The sequence below is a fragment of the Danio aesculapii genome, chromosome 12, assembly GCF_903798145.1.
Source record: "Danio aesculapii chromosome 12, fDanAes4.1, whole genome shotgun sequence".
NCBI classification, from domain to species: domain Eukaryota; kingdom Metazoa; phylum Chordata; class Actinopteri; order Cypriniformes; family Danionidae; genus Danio; species Danio aesculapii.
In genome coordinates, this window is record NC_079446.1 from 4121974 (window position 1) to 4139473 (window position 17500).

Below are 17500 nucleotides of genomic sequence, written 5' to 3' on the forward strand. Positions count from 1 at the left end.
ATAAATCCACAAATTCCTGCATCAAACAATAAAATAAATAAATCCATAAATTTCTGCATACATAAAACAATAAATAAACATGCGAACAAATAAATAAGTAAATAAATACATAAAATTCTGCATAAATAAAAGAATAAATAAATACACAAATAAGTAAATAAATCCATAAATTCCTGCGTAAGTAAAACTTTCATTCATTCATTTTCTTTTCGGCTTAGTCCCTTTATTAATCTGGAGTCGCCACAGGGGAATGAACCGGCAACTTATCCTGCATATGTTTTACGCAGCTGATGCCCTTCCAGCCGCAATCCATCTCTGGGAAACATCCATACACACTCATTCACACTCATACAGTTCCTGCATAAATAAATATTATTCCCCCAACATTGTTGTAAATTTATTTAAATCCTCGCGCACTATTGATTATACATGTATTTATTTACGCAGGAATTTGTAAACTTATATATATTACATATTTATTTATTTGCATATTTATTTATTTATTGTTTCATTTAATCAGGAATTTGGATTTATTCATGAGCATTTGCAGGTTTCGTCCTCCAAAGCAGCCAGGGTATGGCAGCAAAGTTCCTTGATTATTATGCCAGATTGAGAGTATAGTTCCTATAGCCATATCGGTCTAGAGAATAGCAACTTTTAGTACACAAGCTTAAGTTGAGTCGTACCTCCCAGAGGTGGGAGTGCACTCAACAAGTGTTGCCTCCACCTTGACTTTAAGGATGCTCTAATGCTAATGATACCATCAATGAGCAACAGCCCAATCAGATCCAGAAACGTGTGTTGCCCAACCTCAATAGGAAAGTAGCCATAGCCAAGCATCATCAGTCTGCGACATAGCCCAGAAAGTTGCGCATCTTCAGCATAACATCTGTAGTAGAGCTGTTGGCTGGGCAACACCTGACATATCTCATGCCGGTTTCCTTGCAGATACTGAGTAACACCAGGTTGTTAGCTGGTTGTTGCAGGCAACTTGCTGCGTCATTCTCCCTCAGCTGGAGATGTGGTCTTATTCTCATTCAAAATCCCCCGCTGGTGAACCCTAGAGATTTCCTCCAATGCCCATAACTCCTGACTCGGAAGAGGAGTTGGGTGTTGATTTTGCCACTTCTGACCACAAGATGGCGGCAAAATCCTGCGATGAATCTTGAATTTGACTAATGAAGCGGATTAGTTATAACAATATGATAAATAATATGTGGCTATCTATTAATTAGTAAGTGTAATTTGGTGAGTATATTCGATGAATGATGAGAATAAATATCCTGCTGAAAAAAAACAGCTTAAACCAGCCTAAGCTGTTTGACTGGTTTTAGCCGGTTGACCAGCCTGAAAGTGGCCAAAACCCCTCTAAAACCAGGCTGGCCATTTCCTGGTCGTCAGGCTGGAAAATGACCAGCTAAGACCAGTTTGACCCGCTCAAGCTGGACATAGCTGGTTTTGGCTGGGCAACCAGCCTGGCTAGGCTGGTCAAGCTGGATTTAGCTGGTCATCTCCCAGCCTGACCAGCTAAGACATGGCTGGAAATGGCCAAAATCCCTCTAAAACCAGGCTGGTTGACCAGCTAAAACCAGCCAACCAGCCTAGGCTAGTTTAAGCTGTTTTTTCAGCAGGGACAAATTCAAAAGGATTCAGGAACTGCACAAATGCAAATTTGAAGTTGCTTTGAAAAATAATATTCCTGAAAATAAAACATTCCTGAAGATCTAGTTTAAAATGCTTTGAAAGTTAAATGTTTAAGCTGCTCGCCATCAGTAACCATCAATGTCAAAATGATAGCAATGGCCAGTCAAATAAGAACTTACACAGAATTCACTATTCACAGAAGCCAAACATGAGTTCCAGCACATTTGTTTTAACAGTGAAAGAGTGTGAAGTACATCATACGGCAAATGTTTTATGAAATGTAAAACAACAAACAGGTTTCTGTAATGCACACTATCATTTTAAACAGAAAAAAAATTATTAATTCATGCTCAAAATGATCATTTGTTCAAGAAGCATGCTCATAACATGCTAATTCATGATATGCTAGTAAATTAACGTCCTAATCCAGACTAGAAATGTCAATCATCCAAGGAACATGCTAGCAACAAACTGATTCTTTCGAGCAACAAGTTAATTCATGCTAAAAACATGATAGCAACATGTTAATTCTAGTTAGCGGTATGCTAGTAACGTGCTAATTTACGTTAAAGTGTTCTAGATCATGCTAACAATCTGCTAACATGATAGAAACAAATTAATTCATGCTAGAAACATGATAGCGACATGTTAATTCTTGATAGCGGTATGCTAGTAACGTGCTAATTTACGTTAAAGCACTCTAGATCATGCTAACAATCTGCTAACATGATAGAAACAAATTAATTCATGCTAGAAACATGATAGCGACATGTTAATTCTTGTTAGCGGTATGCTAGTAACGTGCTAATTTACGTTAAAGCATTCTAGATCATGCTAACAATCTGCTAACATGATAGGAACGAATTAATTCATGCTAGAAACATGATAGCGACATGTTAATTCTTGATAGGGGTATGCTAGTAACGTGCTAATTTACGTTAAAGCATTCTAGATCATGCTAACAATCTGCTAACATGATAGAAACAAATTAATTCATGCTAGAAACATGATAGTGACATGTGAATTCTTGTTAGCGGTATGCTAGTAACGTGCTAATTTACGTTAAAGCATTCTAGATCATGCTAACAATCTGCTAACATAATAGAAACAAATTAATTCATGCTAGAAACATGATAGCGACATGTTAATTCTTGTTAGCGGTATGCTAGTAACGTGCTAATTTACGTTAAAGCATTCTAGATCATGCTAACAATCTGCTAACATGATAGGAACGAATTAATTCATGCTAGAAACATGATAGTGACATGTTAATTCTTGTTAGCGGTATGCTAGTAACGTGCTAATTTACGTTAAAGCATTCTAGATCATGCTAACAATCTGCTAACATGATAGAAACAAATTAATTCATGCTAGAAACATGATAGCGACATGTTAATTCTTGTTAGCGGTATGCTAGTAACGTGCTAATTTACGTTAAAGCATTCTAGATCATGCTAACAATCTGCTAACATGATAGAAACAAATTAATTCATGCTAGAAACATGATAGCGACATGTTAATTCTTGTTAGCGGTATGCTAGTAACGTGCTAATTTACGTTAAAGCATTCTAGATCATGCTAACAATCTGCTAACATGATAGGAATGAATTAATTCATGCTAGAAACATGATAGCGACATGTTAATTCTTGATAGGGGTATGCTAGTAACGTGCTAATTTATGTTAAAGCATTCTAGATCATGCTAACAATCTGCTAACATGATAGAAACAAATTAATTCATGCTAGAAACATGATAGCGACATGTTAATTCTTGTTAGCGGTATGCAAGTAACGTGCTAATTTACGTTAAAGCATTCTAGATCATGCTAACAATCTGCTAACATGATAGAAACAAATTAATTCATGCTAGAAACATGATAGCGACATGTTAATTCTTGATAGCGGTATGCTAGTAACATGTTAATTTACGTTAAAGCATTCTAGATCATGCTAACAATCTGCTAACATGATAGAAACAAATTAATTCATGCTAGAAACATGATAGCGACATGTTAATTCTTGTTAGCGGTATGCTAGTAACGTGCTAATTTACGTTAAAGCATTCTAGATCATGCTAACAATCTGCTAACATGATAGAAACAAATTAATTCATGCTAGAAACATGACAGCGACATGTTAATTCTTGTTAGCGGTATGCTCGTAACGTGCTAATTTACGTTAAAGCATTCTAGATCATGCTAACAATCTGCTAACATGATAGAAACAAATTAATTCATGCTAGAAACATGATAGCGACATGTTAATTCTTGTTAGCGGTATGCTCGTAACGTGCTAATTTACGTTAAAGCATTCTAAATCATGCTAACAATCTGCTAACATGATAGAAACAAATTAATTCATGCTAGAAACATGACAGCGACATGTTAATTCTTGTTAGCGGTATGCTCGTAACGTGCTAATTTACGTTAAAGCATTCTAAATCATGCTAACAATCTGCTAACATGATAGAAACAAATTAATTCATGCTAGAAACATGACAGCGACATGTTAATTCTTGTTAGCGGTATGCTCGTAACGTGCTAATTTACGTTAAAGCATTCTAGATCATGCTAACAATCTGCTAACATGATAGAAACAAATTAATTCATGCTAGAAACATGATAGCGACATGTTAATTCTTGTTAGCGGTATGCTCGTAACGTGCTAATTTACGTTAAAGCATTCTAGATCATGCTAACAATCTGCTAACATGATAGAAACAAATTAATTCATGCTAGAAACATGATAGCGACATGTTAATTCTTATTAGCGATATGCTAGTAACGTGCTAATTTACGTTAAAGCATTCCAGATCATGCTCACAATCTGCTAACATGATAGAAACAAATTAATTCATGCTAGAAACATGATAGCAACATGTTAATTCTTGTTAGCGGTATGCTAGTAACGTGCTAATTTAAGCTAAAGCATTCTAGATCATGCTAACAATCTGCTAACATGATAGAAACAAATTAATTCATGCTAGAAACATGATAGCGACATGTTAATTCTTGATAGCGGTATGCTAGTAACGTGCTAATTTACGTTAAAGCACTCTAGATCATGCTAACAATCTGCTAACATGATAGAAACAAATTAATTCATGCTAGAAACATGATAGCGACATGTTAATTCTTGTTAGCGGTATGCTAGTAACGTGCTAATTTACGTTAAAGCATTCTAGATCATGCTAACAATCTGCTAACATGATAGGAACGAATTAATTCATGCTAGAAACATGATAGCGACATGTTAATTCTTGATAGGGGTATGCTAGTAACGTGCTAATTTACGTTAAAGCATTCTAGATCATGCTAACAATCTGCTAACATGATAGAAACAAATTAATTCATGCTAGAAACATGATAGTGACATGTGAATTCTTGTTAGCGGTATGCTAGTAACGTGCTAATTTACGTTAAAGCATTCTAGATCATGCTAACAATCTGCTAACATGATAGAAACAAATTAATTCATGCTAGAAACATGATAGCGACATGTTAATTCTTGTTAGCGGTATGCTAGTAACGTGCTAATTTACGTTAAAGCATTCTAGATCATGCTAACAATCTGCTAACATGATAGGAACGAATTAATTCATGCTAGAAACATGATAGTGACATGTTAATTCTTGTTAGCGGTATGCTAGTAACGTGCTAATTTACGTGAAAGCATTCTAGATCATGCTAACAATCTGCTAACATGATAGAAACAAATCAATTCATGCTAGAAACATGATAGCGACATGTTAATTCTTGTTAGCGGTATGCTAGTAACGTGCTAATTTACGTTAAAGCATTCTAGATCATGCTAACAATCTGCTAACATGATAGAAACAAATTAATTCATGCTAGAAACATGATAGCGACATGTTAATTCTTGTTAGCGGTATGCTAGTAACGTGCTAATTTACGTTAAAGCATTCTAGATCATGCTAACAATCTGCTAACATGATAGGAACGAATTAATTTATGCTAGAAACATGATAGCGACATGTTAATTCTTGATAGGGGTATGCTAGTAACGTGCTAATTTACGTTAAAGCATTCTAGATCATGCTAACAATCTGCTAACATGATAGAAACAAATTAATTCACGCTAGAAACATGATAGCGACATGTTAATTCTTGTTAGCGGTATGCAAGTAACGTGCTAATTTACGTTAAAGCATTCTAGATCATGCTAACAATCTGCTAACATGATAGAAACAAATTAATTCATGCTAGAAACATGATAGCGACATGTTAATTCTTGATAGCGGTATGCTAGTAACATGTTAATTTACGTTAAAGCATTCTAGATCATGCTAACAATCTGCTAACATGATAGAAACAAATTAATTCATGCTAGAAACATGATAGCGACATGTTAATTCTTGTTAGCGATATGCTAGTAACGTGCTAATTTACGTTAAAGCATTCTAGATCATGCTAACAATCTGCTAACATGATAGAAACAAATTAATTCACGCTAGAAACACGATAGCGACATGTTAATTCTTGTTAGCGGTATGCTAGTAACGTGCTAATTACATTAAAGCATTCTAGATCATGCTAACAATCTGCTAACATGATAGAAACAAATTAATTCACGCTAGAAACATGATAGCGACGTGCTAATTCTTGTTAGCAATATGAAAGCAATGTGCCAATTCACGTAAAACAAACTAATTCATGCTAACAATCTGCAAAAGACTATAGAATACACCTTAAATACCTTAAATGGACTTTGAATCTGCTAACATGATGGGAACAATTCTCATCTAACTAGCATTTTAACACCAAATTACCTTTCAATATCTTCAATGTACTTTTCTTCTCTTTATTTTCCTGATATCAGTGCTAAATATTGTTCAAGATGTGGTCAAAGCCTTGGTTTAAAATGAACACCCAACCGCCAGTCTTTATTCATAGCTATTTTTATTGACTTTAATGTACAAAGATGATTTTGAATATATAATATACATGATCAGAAGGCACAGCATGGAAGTGTTGCGGTGCACGTTGAAGCGATCAGTATAACAGAGCATGGTCACATTTATCTCAATCTAAAACACATTCGCTTTGTTTGTGTCTGTAAGTGAATGCAGACTCGTTCACGGCACATACGAAAGGCATTTATAGGAGTTTTCACAGTTTCTATTGAGTCATGGATCAATCTTCTTGGCTCGTCATTGTAAAGATGCTGCGTTTAGAACTCTTCGTTCTGCGTGGAAATTGAAATACATCCCGAGAGAAACCCAAAAGCCAAGTTTTTATACATTATACGGATTTATGCAGCATTCAGCATCCATTATCATGTAAATATATTCCGATTCCCTCTTCGACCCCTACTATAAAAAACAGCTTAAACCAGCCTAGGCTGGTTGGCTGGTTTTAGCTGGTTGACCAGCCTGGTTTTAGAGGGGTTTTGGCCACTTTCAGGCTGGTTTCCAGCCATTTCCAGCCTGGTCTTAGCTGGTCAGCCTGGAAAATGACCAGCTAAAACCAGCTTGACCACCTTGCCAGGCTGGAAGCCCAGCCAAAACCAGCTATGTCCAGCTTAAACCAGGCTGGTCAAGCTGGTTTTAGCTGTATTTAGCTTGTCATTTTCCAGCCTGACCAGCTAAGACCAGGCTGGGAATGGCTGGAAACCAGCCTGGAAATGGCCAAAACCCCTCTAAAACCAGGCTGGTCAACCAGCTAAAACCAGCCAACCAGCCTAGGCTGGTTTAAGCTGGATTTTTCAGCAGGGACAGCATGCAAGTAGATTTCTCATAAGTTAATTCAGAAAATAAACAGTGATTTCACCACACAACGTTTCAGAGCTACGACTACACAAAGCATGAATGTGGAAAAGTCTGTGTTATAATACAATAAAGCTAATGAATGCACTTTTACTGACTGCCCTTTGTAAACATCAGCAGTCAATGGTTTATTAATGACTATTGTTCAGGACGTCGGTCCTTATGCCAAAGTGCAGCGTGCATATCATTTACAATTGTCTTCAACTTTATGGCTGATGTTTGCGTTGATTTTTGGTGCAATTAATACATTAAAATCTGTCGTAGACCAATGAAAGACATAAAAATATATATGTAAATGTACATAAAGAAACTTCCAGGATAAGAAGTTTTGCATCTCAACAGACAAAAATCTCATAATCAATGCAAAAATAGTATATATTTAACACATCCGCCCTCACTAAATTTATTTATTTATTTTTATTCACATTTGAACTATTATTATAAAAGGACTGAAGTACATTTCAGTTATGGGATTAAAAAATAAAACTTGAATAGGTATTTTTAAATCCTTATAATTTTGAGTTATTAAACGTCACAAATTGCATTGTTAATTCTCAAAATTATGAGTTTCTAAGCTCTGTTGTGATTCTGGCTTTTGAGATTTATAATTCTGCATCTTTTATCTCACATTTTTCTTAGAATTATTACACTACCTGACAGAAGTCTTGTCGCCTATCCAAGTTTTAGGAGCAACAAATAATATCTTGACTTCTAGTTGATCATTTGGTATCAGAAGTGGCTTATATGAAAGGTAAAGGCCTCTAGATTACACTTATTTTATCAAAATAAAATATGATCATGCCTTGATTTTGAATTATTTAAAATATGGACAGTAATGTCGGACTTTGCTTAGACTAAAGTCTTGTCACTAACAGAAATAATGTCCAGTATAGAATATAAAGTCACGGTGCAGTGGACAGAGTTAATATTGTGTCTGACTCCATCATGAGCTTGGAGGACTGCATCCATACATCTCTGCAATGACTCAAATCACTGATTAATAAAGTCATCTGGAATGGCAAAGAAAGCCTTCCTGCAGGACTCCCAGAGTTCATCAAGATACTTTAGATTCATCTTCAATGCCTCCTCCATCATCTTACCCCAGACATGCTCAATAATGTTCATGTCAGGTGACTGGGCTGGCCAATCCTGGAGCACCTTGACCTTCTTTGCTTTCAGGAACTTTGATGTGGAGGCTGAAGTATGAGAAGGAGCGCTATCCTGCTGAAGAATTTGCCCTCTCCTGTGGTTTGTAATGTAATGGGCAGCACAAATGTCTTGATACCTCAGGCTGTTGATGTTGCCATCCACTCTGCAGATCTCTCGCACGCCCCCATACTGAATGTAACCCCAAACCATGATTTTTCCTTCACCAAACTTGACTAATTTCAGTGAGAATCTTGGTCCACGCGGGTTCCAATAGGTCATCTGCAGTATACAGAAATACTGTATTTCTGCAGTATTTGTGTATTTGTGCAGTATTTGAAGTCAAGTTATTATTTGTTACATTATCAGGTAATGTAGTTTTATTTCAGTAATTCTGCATGTTCTTCAATTACATTATAATTTAAATATTTAAAAAAATCCACAGAATTGTGACTTAATTTTTATTTAAATTAATTATAATTTTTTTGGTGCAATTTTGACTCTCACAATGATTTATTTTTTGCAACTCAGACCTTCACAACATAGCCTGACTCTGCATTAGCATCTTGCAGGATTCTTTCATTTCTGGCTGAAAAGTCAGAACTGGAAGAAACCTACAAGCATAAGCATTTTGAATTGATTTATTTATTTCCGATTTAATAAATTCATGACAGCCCCCATGTAAAAGAGACCCGGTTGAGCCGGTAATAGCAGAAGTAGATCAGGATCTGCTGGCGGTTTGAGTATTGCGTGATGATTTGGTGTTTCTACACAGGCAGTAGAACAGAAACAGCAGGACGTCTGATGTCCAGTGACGGACTGTTGATTCAGATGTCTGCCCGTTCAGCAGGTCCAGGCGTTGTTTTTAGAAAGTGCAAAAAAGAGAGATAGTCCTGAATGGGTCTTCAGAGAAAACGTCACAGCATCAAAAAAGCATTGGCTGTTCACAGAATCAAGTGTGCGGAAGAGCATGAGGAAACTGTACATTGTGTTTGACAATAATCCAGTCTGTCAGTATACGTGACTGGATTGGCCGTGGTGAAAGCAGTCACAGATGTATGAGGTAGTCAGGTGTGTGGCGTCCCGTCACTGAATCAGGCTGAAGATACTGATTACTGACAGAAAAAAAACACAAATGAGAAATGATATTCAGATCTGAATCCTTCACTGTAGAGCAGCTGGAGAATGGTATCATGTCAGATTGGCTAACAACTTTGCTAGCAAAGCTTCATCAATTTGATGAACTATGATAGACACCTATAATCAACTTTTGTAAGCTGTTTGGACAGAACTGTCTGTAGGTATAGTGTCCACAGTCATCCTGGAGTGATAGAAACACACCAAGTCTTGTTTTTAAAATGTACTGATGTTAAAATAGGACCCAAATCCCAGTAATTTTGAAGCCCACCGCAACGTGACATAGTAGTGCGGTTTTCTCCTCCCACCGAATTGATTGACAGGCATCATATTTGTATAAGAACTTGTATACACAAGTCCACAGAACATTTTTCTTTGCAAATAAACTGGGATTAAAATATCTGTTCCAACTCTCTGTGATTTTTATATACGTTAATAAGGGTTCATACCATTCTGGTGAAATCAGCAGCGAAAGTGACTCCTTTAGTGTGTCGTGAGCCGTCCTGTGAACTGCTGCTGCTGCTGCTGTCGCCGCTCAGAGAGTTCTTCCTCATGATGCCTGAGGAGAAAAAAATCACGCTCAGCATCTGCTCAGTACAGCTCTAAACAATTTAAGCCTTTAATCATGTTGGTTATTACACACACGTGATTAGTGAATCAAAATCAAACAAGTTCAGAATTAAGAATTACAAATTAAAGGGATAGTTCACCCAAAGATGAACATTCTGTCATCATTTACTCACGCTTGCAAACCGGTAACCATTGACTTCAATAGCATTTATTTTTCGTACTGTGGAAGTAAATGGTTACCAGTTTTCAGCATTCTTCAAAATATATTTTTTTAGTGTTCAGCACAATACATAAACAAATATTTGTAACCACTTGAGAGTAAATAGTGGGTACATATATATATATATATATATATATATATATATATATATATATATATATATATATATATATATATATATATATATATATATATATATGTATGTATATATATATATATATATATATATATATATATATATATATATATATATGTATATATATATATATGTATATGTATATATATATATATATATATATATATATATATATATATATATATATATATATATGTATATGTATATATATATATATATATATATATATATATATATGTATATGTATATATATATATGTATATGTATATATATATATATATATATATATATATATATGTATATATATATATATATATATGTATATATATATATATATATATATATATATTAAGAGAAAGTGGTTCCAAACTTTTATGACTTAATATTTTTCTGTTGAACACAAAAGATTTGAAGATTTATAGAAACCAGTATTGTTTGACTTCATAGTAGAAAAATCAAATACTATGGAAGTCAATGGTTACCAGTTTCCAACATTCTTCAAAATATCTTTTTTTTATTGTTTTTTGATTTGTAGAGAGAGCAAATGGAGAGTAAATAGTGGGTAAATTTTCATTTTCGTCTGAATATCCCCTTAACTATGCAACCTAAAATGATCAATGAAAAATACGTCTAAAGCATTCTTTAATCTTCAAGAGATGTTGAATTAGATCAAATAATTTGATCAAAACAAAAAAGTAATGCTATAAATTATTCACTAACATTCTCGTTTGTTAACACTACTCTGTACTAGTAATTGTTAACAATAACAATGATCAAGCCTTTAATAACCTTAATGTTATTTATTTCCAACATGGACCAGAGCGGACCAGAAATAACAATGGCAGTTGTATTTTTATTGCCTAATGCTCAATGAACTACATTGTTACTTAAAGGGATAATTCAGTCCAAGTAAAAAAATCCTTACTATTTACACACTCTTAACCGTTCAAGTTAGCACAAAAGATTTGAAGAATAATAGAAACCAGTAACCACTGACTTCCATAATAGGAAAACAAAATACAATGGAAGTTAATGGTTACAGGTTTTCAACATTCTTCAAAATATATTCTTTTGTGTCCAACAGAAGACTCAAATAGGTTTTGTAATGAGTGAAGGGAGAGTAAATGCATTAAATGTCAATAATGTTTGAATTCAATGTTTAATTTTGATTCATTAATCATGCATGTATAATAATCAACGTGATTAAAAGCTGTAGAAGGATTTCTCATTGTCCTTTTTAAGTTGCATATTTTAAGGGGATAGTTCACCCAAAAAATAAAAACTTACTCAATATTTACTCTTCCTCACGTGGTTACAAATCTTTATGAGTTTCTTTCTTTTGCTAAAAAAAGATCATTTGAAAAATGCTAAAAAACTGGTAACCATTGACTTCCATGGTAAGAAAATCAAATACTATTAAAGTAAAATGATTTCCAACATTCTTCAAAATATCTTCTTTTCTTTAATATCTTTTTCTTCTTTCTTTTGCTGAACACTAAAAAAGATATTTTGAAGAATGCTGAAAACTGGTAACCATTGACTTCCATAGTATTTGATTTTCCTAGAATGGAAGTCAATGGTTACTAGTTCCCAACATTTTTCAAAATATCTTCTTTTGTATACAACAGGTGAAGCTCAAAGAGGTTTTGTATGGAGAGTTAATGCATGTCAATAATAAACCTCAAATAATGTTGAACCTGTTAAAGGGAGGATGTCGAGCCTCTGGAGGCTGTTCCTGCGGGATGATGGGAAGTTTCCTCCTTTAGACAGTCGGCGCTGGCGGCTGGAGAGCATCGCTGCCGGAGACACGATACATGGAGGAGGAATCTTGCCCATCTTCGCATACAGCTCCTCAATCTCTCGCTTCTGCACCGCCTGCAGAGACTGAACCTCACCCAGGTGCCTGACACACACACACACACACACAACAGAAGTGTCACAGCAGTTAGCATCACTAAAATACTCGAATCATGGCTCTTCAACATAACTGGGAGGAGACGATGTGATCAGAATCTTTTAGCATACAGTTCTTTGCTGGAAGTGTTGAAATGATATCAAAATGTGCTTTCAGATTCTTGATACTACAACAGAAACTAACACTAGGGTAATTAATGTAAATGACAAAATAATCTCAAGATTTCTCAAACAATTACTGAGAAAACCAAACAGTAATCTAATAAAACAAAGACCCTTTGCGTATCTTTCCCTGATTCATCAAGCCCTCCTGTATGACCATAATCAGTTAATAAAACTTGAGACAGCAGAAAGTGCGGAAAGTTTTTGTTTAACCCTAACCCTATTTTTAAATGCCAAAATGTTTTGGTTTATTGCGAGATTACTTAAAATAAAATATACCCACTTCTGTACTCTAATCTATACATGTTTCCTCATTATACTGACTAAATCTGTGATCGCAAATTATAGCATTACTAATTTTACATAAAATTTGCACAGTGTAACTGCTTCATTTTACAGTCTGTATCTGCAACACACACACACACATATATGAATATATATATTAAGAAAAAAAAATTCAAAGGGGGGCTAATAATTCTGACTTCAACTGTGTGTGTGTGTGTATATATATATATATATATATATATACACATCGTCATAAATTCGTCATATATATATATATATATATATATATATATATATATATATATACACATCGTCATACACTTCGTCATATATATATATATATATATACACATCGTCATACACTTCGTCATATATATATATATATATATATATATATATATATATATATATATATATATATATATATATATATATATATATACACATCGTCATACACTTCGTCATATATATATATATATATATATATACACACATCGTCATACACTTCGTCATATATATATATATATATATATATATACACACATCGTCATACACTTCGTCATATATATATATATATACACATTGTCCTACACTTCGTCATATATATATATACACATCGTCATACACCGTCATATATATATATATATATATATATATATATATATATATATATACATACATACATATATACATACATACATATATACATATATACATATACATTTATACATATATACATACATACATACAAACAGTTGAAGTCAAAATTATTAGCCCCCTTTGAAATTTTTTTTTTCTCTTTTAAATATTTCCCAAATGATGTTTAACAGAACAAGGAAATTTTCACAGTATGTCTAATAATATTTTTTCTTCTGGAGAAAGTCTTATTTGTTTTATTTTGGCTAGAATTAAAGCAGTTTTTAACTTTTTAAAACCCATCTTAAAGTCAATATTTTTAGCCCCTTTAAGCTATTTTTTTTTCGATAATCTACAGAACAAACCATCATTATACAATAACTTGCCTAATTACCCTAACCTGTCTAGTTAACCTAATTAACCTTGTTAAGCCTTTAAATGTCACTTTAAGCTGTATAGAAGTGTCTTAAAAAATATCTATATATATATATATATACATACAATTTGGGGTTACATTTTATTTTAAGGAGTCCTTGTTACAGTTACTGTGTCATTTAACTACTGAAAAATATTAATATACTACATGTACTTACTATGTGGATTGGTTTAGGGTTAGTTGCATGTAATCATGCGTTATTAATTGTAATTATGGTCACACTTTAATTTAATGTACAATTTACAATTACAATTAAATTTAATGAACAACCCGTTCACTAAGATTATCAGCTCAATAAACTACTAAATAGCTGTTTATTAATAGTTAGTAAGGTGATAGTCGGGTTTAGGCATTGGGTTGCATTAGGGATGGAGAATAATATCAGACTTTATAAGTGCTAATATACAGTTAATATTTTAAAAAGAGGCAGTTAATAAGCCAGTAGTATATATAGTGTAAATTGTTACTTAAACTAAAGTGCAACCGTAATTATTATTATATATGTTATAATCTTATGATTACACAATATATTATAGTGTTGGCCCTACCCCGAACCCGAACAGGTGGGTAATAGTTTACTTTTTGTTTGGTAATATAGTTAATATTACAATTTTAACCCAGATAAGCCACTGACTACAACTATTCTAAAGATAACAAACCAAATACACACAATATATATATATACAAATTGACCAAATGGGTTACGTTTTGAAATATTTATATTTACTTCACTGAGATATCACCTCCAACATGTATCATCACCGCTCTTTCCCCGTCTTTTTGTATCCTTCCTGCCCTTATTAAACCTTTAATCATTTTCCTCCAGGTGGTATTGATTTGGATCCTAATTGCCACAATATAGTTATAATACACAGTAATAAAATGTGTTGAGTAACGCATGTTTAAGTTGGAAGCAAATACTTTAAATGCGTTTACTTTAAATACTTTAAATACTGTTTTAAATGCGTCAATACTTTGCACTTTTTTATTTAGAACAAGATAAAAATCTGAAAATGTCATTAAAAATAAATAAATAAATACATAAAATGAATATATTATGATGGAATAGATGTTAACATTGTCTGATCTTTAAAACAAATGGCATTAGAATTTAAAATAATTCATAATTGTATACTTTCTACTTTATTTTAAGCAAAAATTTTGCTTCGGATGTATGTTTTCTGGGTGTTACGGCGGTGCAGTGGGTAGCACGATCACCTCACAGCAAGAAGGTTGCTGGTTCGAGCCCCAGCTGGGTCAGTTGGCATTTCTGTGTGTAGTTTGCATGTTCTCCCTGTGTTGGCGTGGGTTTCCTCAGGGCGCTCTGGTTTCCCCCACAGTCCAAAGACATGTGGTACAGGTGAATTGAATAAGCTAAATTGGCCATAGTGTATGTGTGTTTTCCAGTGTTGGGTAGCAACTGGAAGGGCATCCACTGTGTAAAACATATGCTGGATAAGCGGTTCATTCCACTGTGGCCACCCCTGATTAATAAAGGGACTGAGTTGAAAAGAAAATGAATGTATGTTTTACGATCATGTAGTGTGTATGGCGATAAACATATACCAAACAAGAGAAATACACTGAGTTATTAATGTGTCTTACTTCTCCCTGAGCTCCTGTAGCTCCTCCCACATCTCCTCATCCTCGCTCTCTGATTCGTCGCTGCTCATGTAGGAGGAGCTTCTGGTGTAGCTCATCCACAGGTTGTGCAGGGGCGTGGCATACGGGGGGCTGCCTGCGTTTCCATCCCACACTGAAAAACCACTGTCCACCGACGTCCCCATCAGACCCGGGCCGCAGTCCACTCTCCGTCCCTTCTTCTTCCTCCTCTGCTTCTTATCTTCATCTTCGTCATAATCATCGTCATCATTAACCTCCTGTCTGTCCTGGTTTCCCTGATTGCTCCGGGCCTCGGGCGGCTCAGCAGAAATCGATAAATCACACTGAGGGGGATTTTGAGTTAAAAAAGGCTGATCCAGGGGTCTGATGGGATTATCTGAATGGAGGACAGATGGAGTTGGGCCGGGTGTTTTTTCGCTTTCGGCACATCTGGATGAAGCGGGAATCTCTTTACTGGGGGTCACTTGAAAACGGCCCACAGTCACAGTGGATTTTGGCTCTGGAAAAGCCTCTCTGCATTGGCTCCCTGTGAAACAGAGAATCCGTTTTAAAGATTGAACTTATGACTTTAACCCTTGTGTATTGTTCAAATTTACCACCCTTTCGATATGTTGGGGGCTGTTTTTGCCCCATTGACTTTCAATGTACCTGAGCTCAATTTAGAGCTTCACGGCAAAGGCTGTAAATACTTATGTACATGTGATTTTTCAGCCTCTATTATACATGAAAAATGGTCATATTTTGGTTTTACGGGTCTCCAACAACAGGCTGATATGCATGCAAGGTCAAAAAACACTTTCATGGTCTTATAATATGCATTTATTTTCAGTATGCATTACAGGGGTATATATCAACGACATAAAAGGCAACCGATTATAAAATAATTGAATCAAAATTGAAGCTAGGTTAGCCTAGCCGCCTCATACACTGACCATTCAGCAGCTCAGTTCATGCACAGCAGGTGAGATGAAATTTAAAAATAATCTAATAATAACAAATTAAACTGTGATTCGTCTATTTTTAGCCAAAAAGCCTGATAGGCTATTGTTGTGCAATGAAATATAGAGTTACTAACCGACGAGGAAACACGCATGGACACTCCGCTGAAAAACAGCTTAAACTAGCCAAGGCTGGTTGGCTGGTTTTAGCTGGTTGACCAGGCTGGTTTTAGAGGGGTTTTTGCCATTTCCAGGCTGGAAATAGCTGGAAACCATAGGCTGGAAGATGACCAGCTAAAACCAGCTTGAGCAGCCTACCCAGGCTGGGAGCCCAGCCAAAACCAGCTATGTCCAGCTTAAACCAGGCTGGTCAAGGTGGTTTTAGCTGGTCACTTTCCAGCCTGACCAGCTAAGACCAGGCTGGAAATGGCCAAAACCCCTCTAAAACCAGGCTGGTCAACCAGCTAAAACCAGCCAACCAGCCTAAGCTGGTTTAAGCTGGATTTTTCAGCAGGGCAGTGCTTCTACATAGTTAATTCATAATAAGAGCAGCCAGAAAGGGGAAATTAATGGACTACCAACCAGACTGCATCTTTGTGCGGTTTTAATGGAGCCTCGCCATTGCTAAAGTCAACAGTTTCTGTCTTTTTTCAAATATATAACCAACCTAAACAAATGTATTTCACCAAAATGTTTGACACACACACACGTCTCGTCCCACTGACACATTGATTGAAAGACTGGCACAAAGAAACAAAAACACACACATGTTTGTTTGTTTGTGTGTGTCTGTGTGTGTGTGTGTGTGTGTGTGTGTATTGAAGAGCTTCTGAGCTAACAGCTAACAGGTCAAAATCACACACACACA

General features: G+C 35.0%; 2 protein-coding genes across 3 annotated transcripts in view; both read right to left on the bottom strand.

Moving 5' to 3' along the window:
- taok2b (TAO kinase 2b) overlaps nucleotides 1–17500 on the bottom strand; it is a 363536-nt gene that overhangs the window by 57566 nt on the left and 288470 nt on the right. The gene's annotated exons all lie outside the window — the stretch shown is intronic.
- wnk4a (WNK lysine deficient protein kinase 4a) overlaps nucleotides 6547–17500 on the bottom strand; it is a 151438-nt gene continuing 140484 nt past the window's right edge. For both annotated transcript variants that reach the window (XM_056469098.1, XM_056469099.1), the window contains exons 18-21: nucleotides 15677–16220; nucleotides 12336–12541; nucleotides 10162–10271; nucleotides 6547–9690 (exon numbers count right to left, since the gene is read on the bottom strand). In XM_056469098.1, coding sequence (XP_056325073.1) covers nucleotides 9688–9690; nucleotides 10162–10271; nucleotides 12336–12541; nucleotides 15677–16220 — 863 coding nt within the window. In that variant the 3' untranslated portion in view covers nucleotides 6547–9687. The remainder of the gene's footprint in view (nucleotides 9691–10161; nucleotides 10272–12335; nucleotides 12542–15676; nucleotides 16221–17500) is intronic.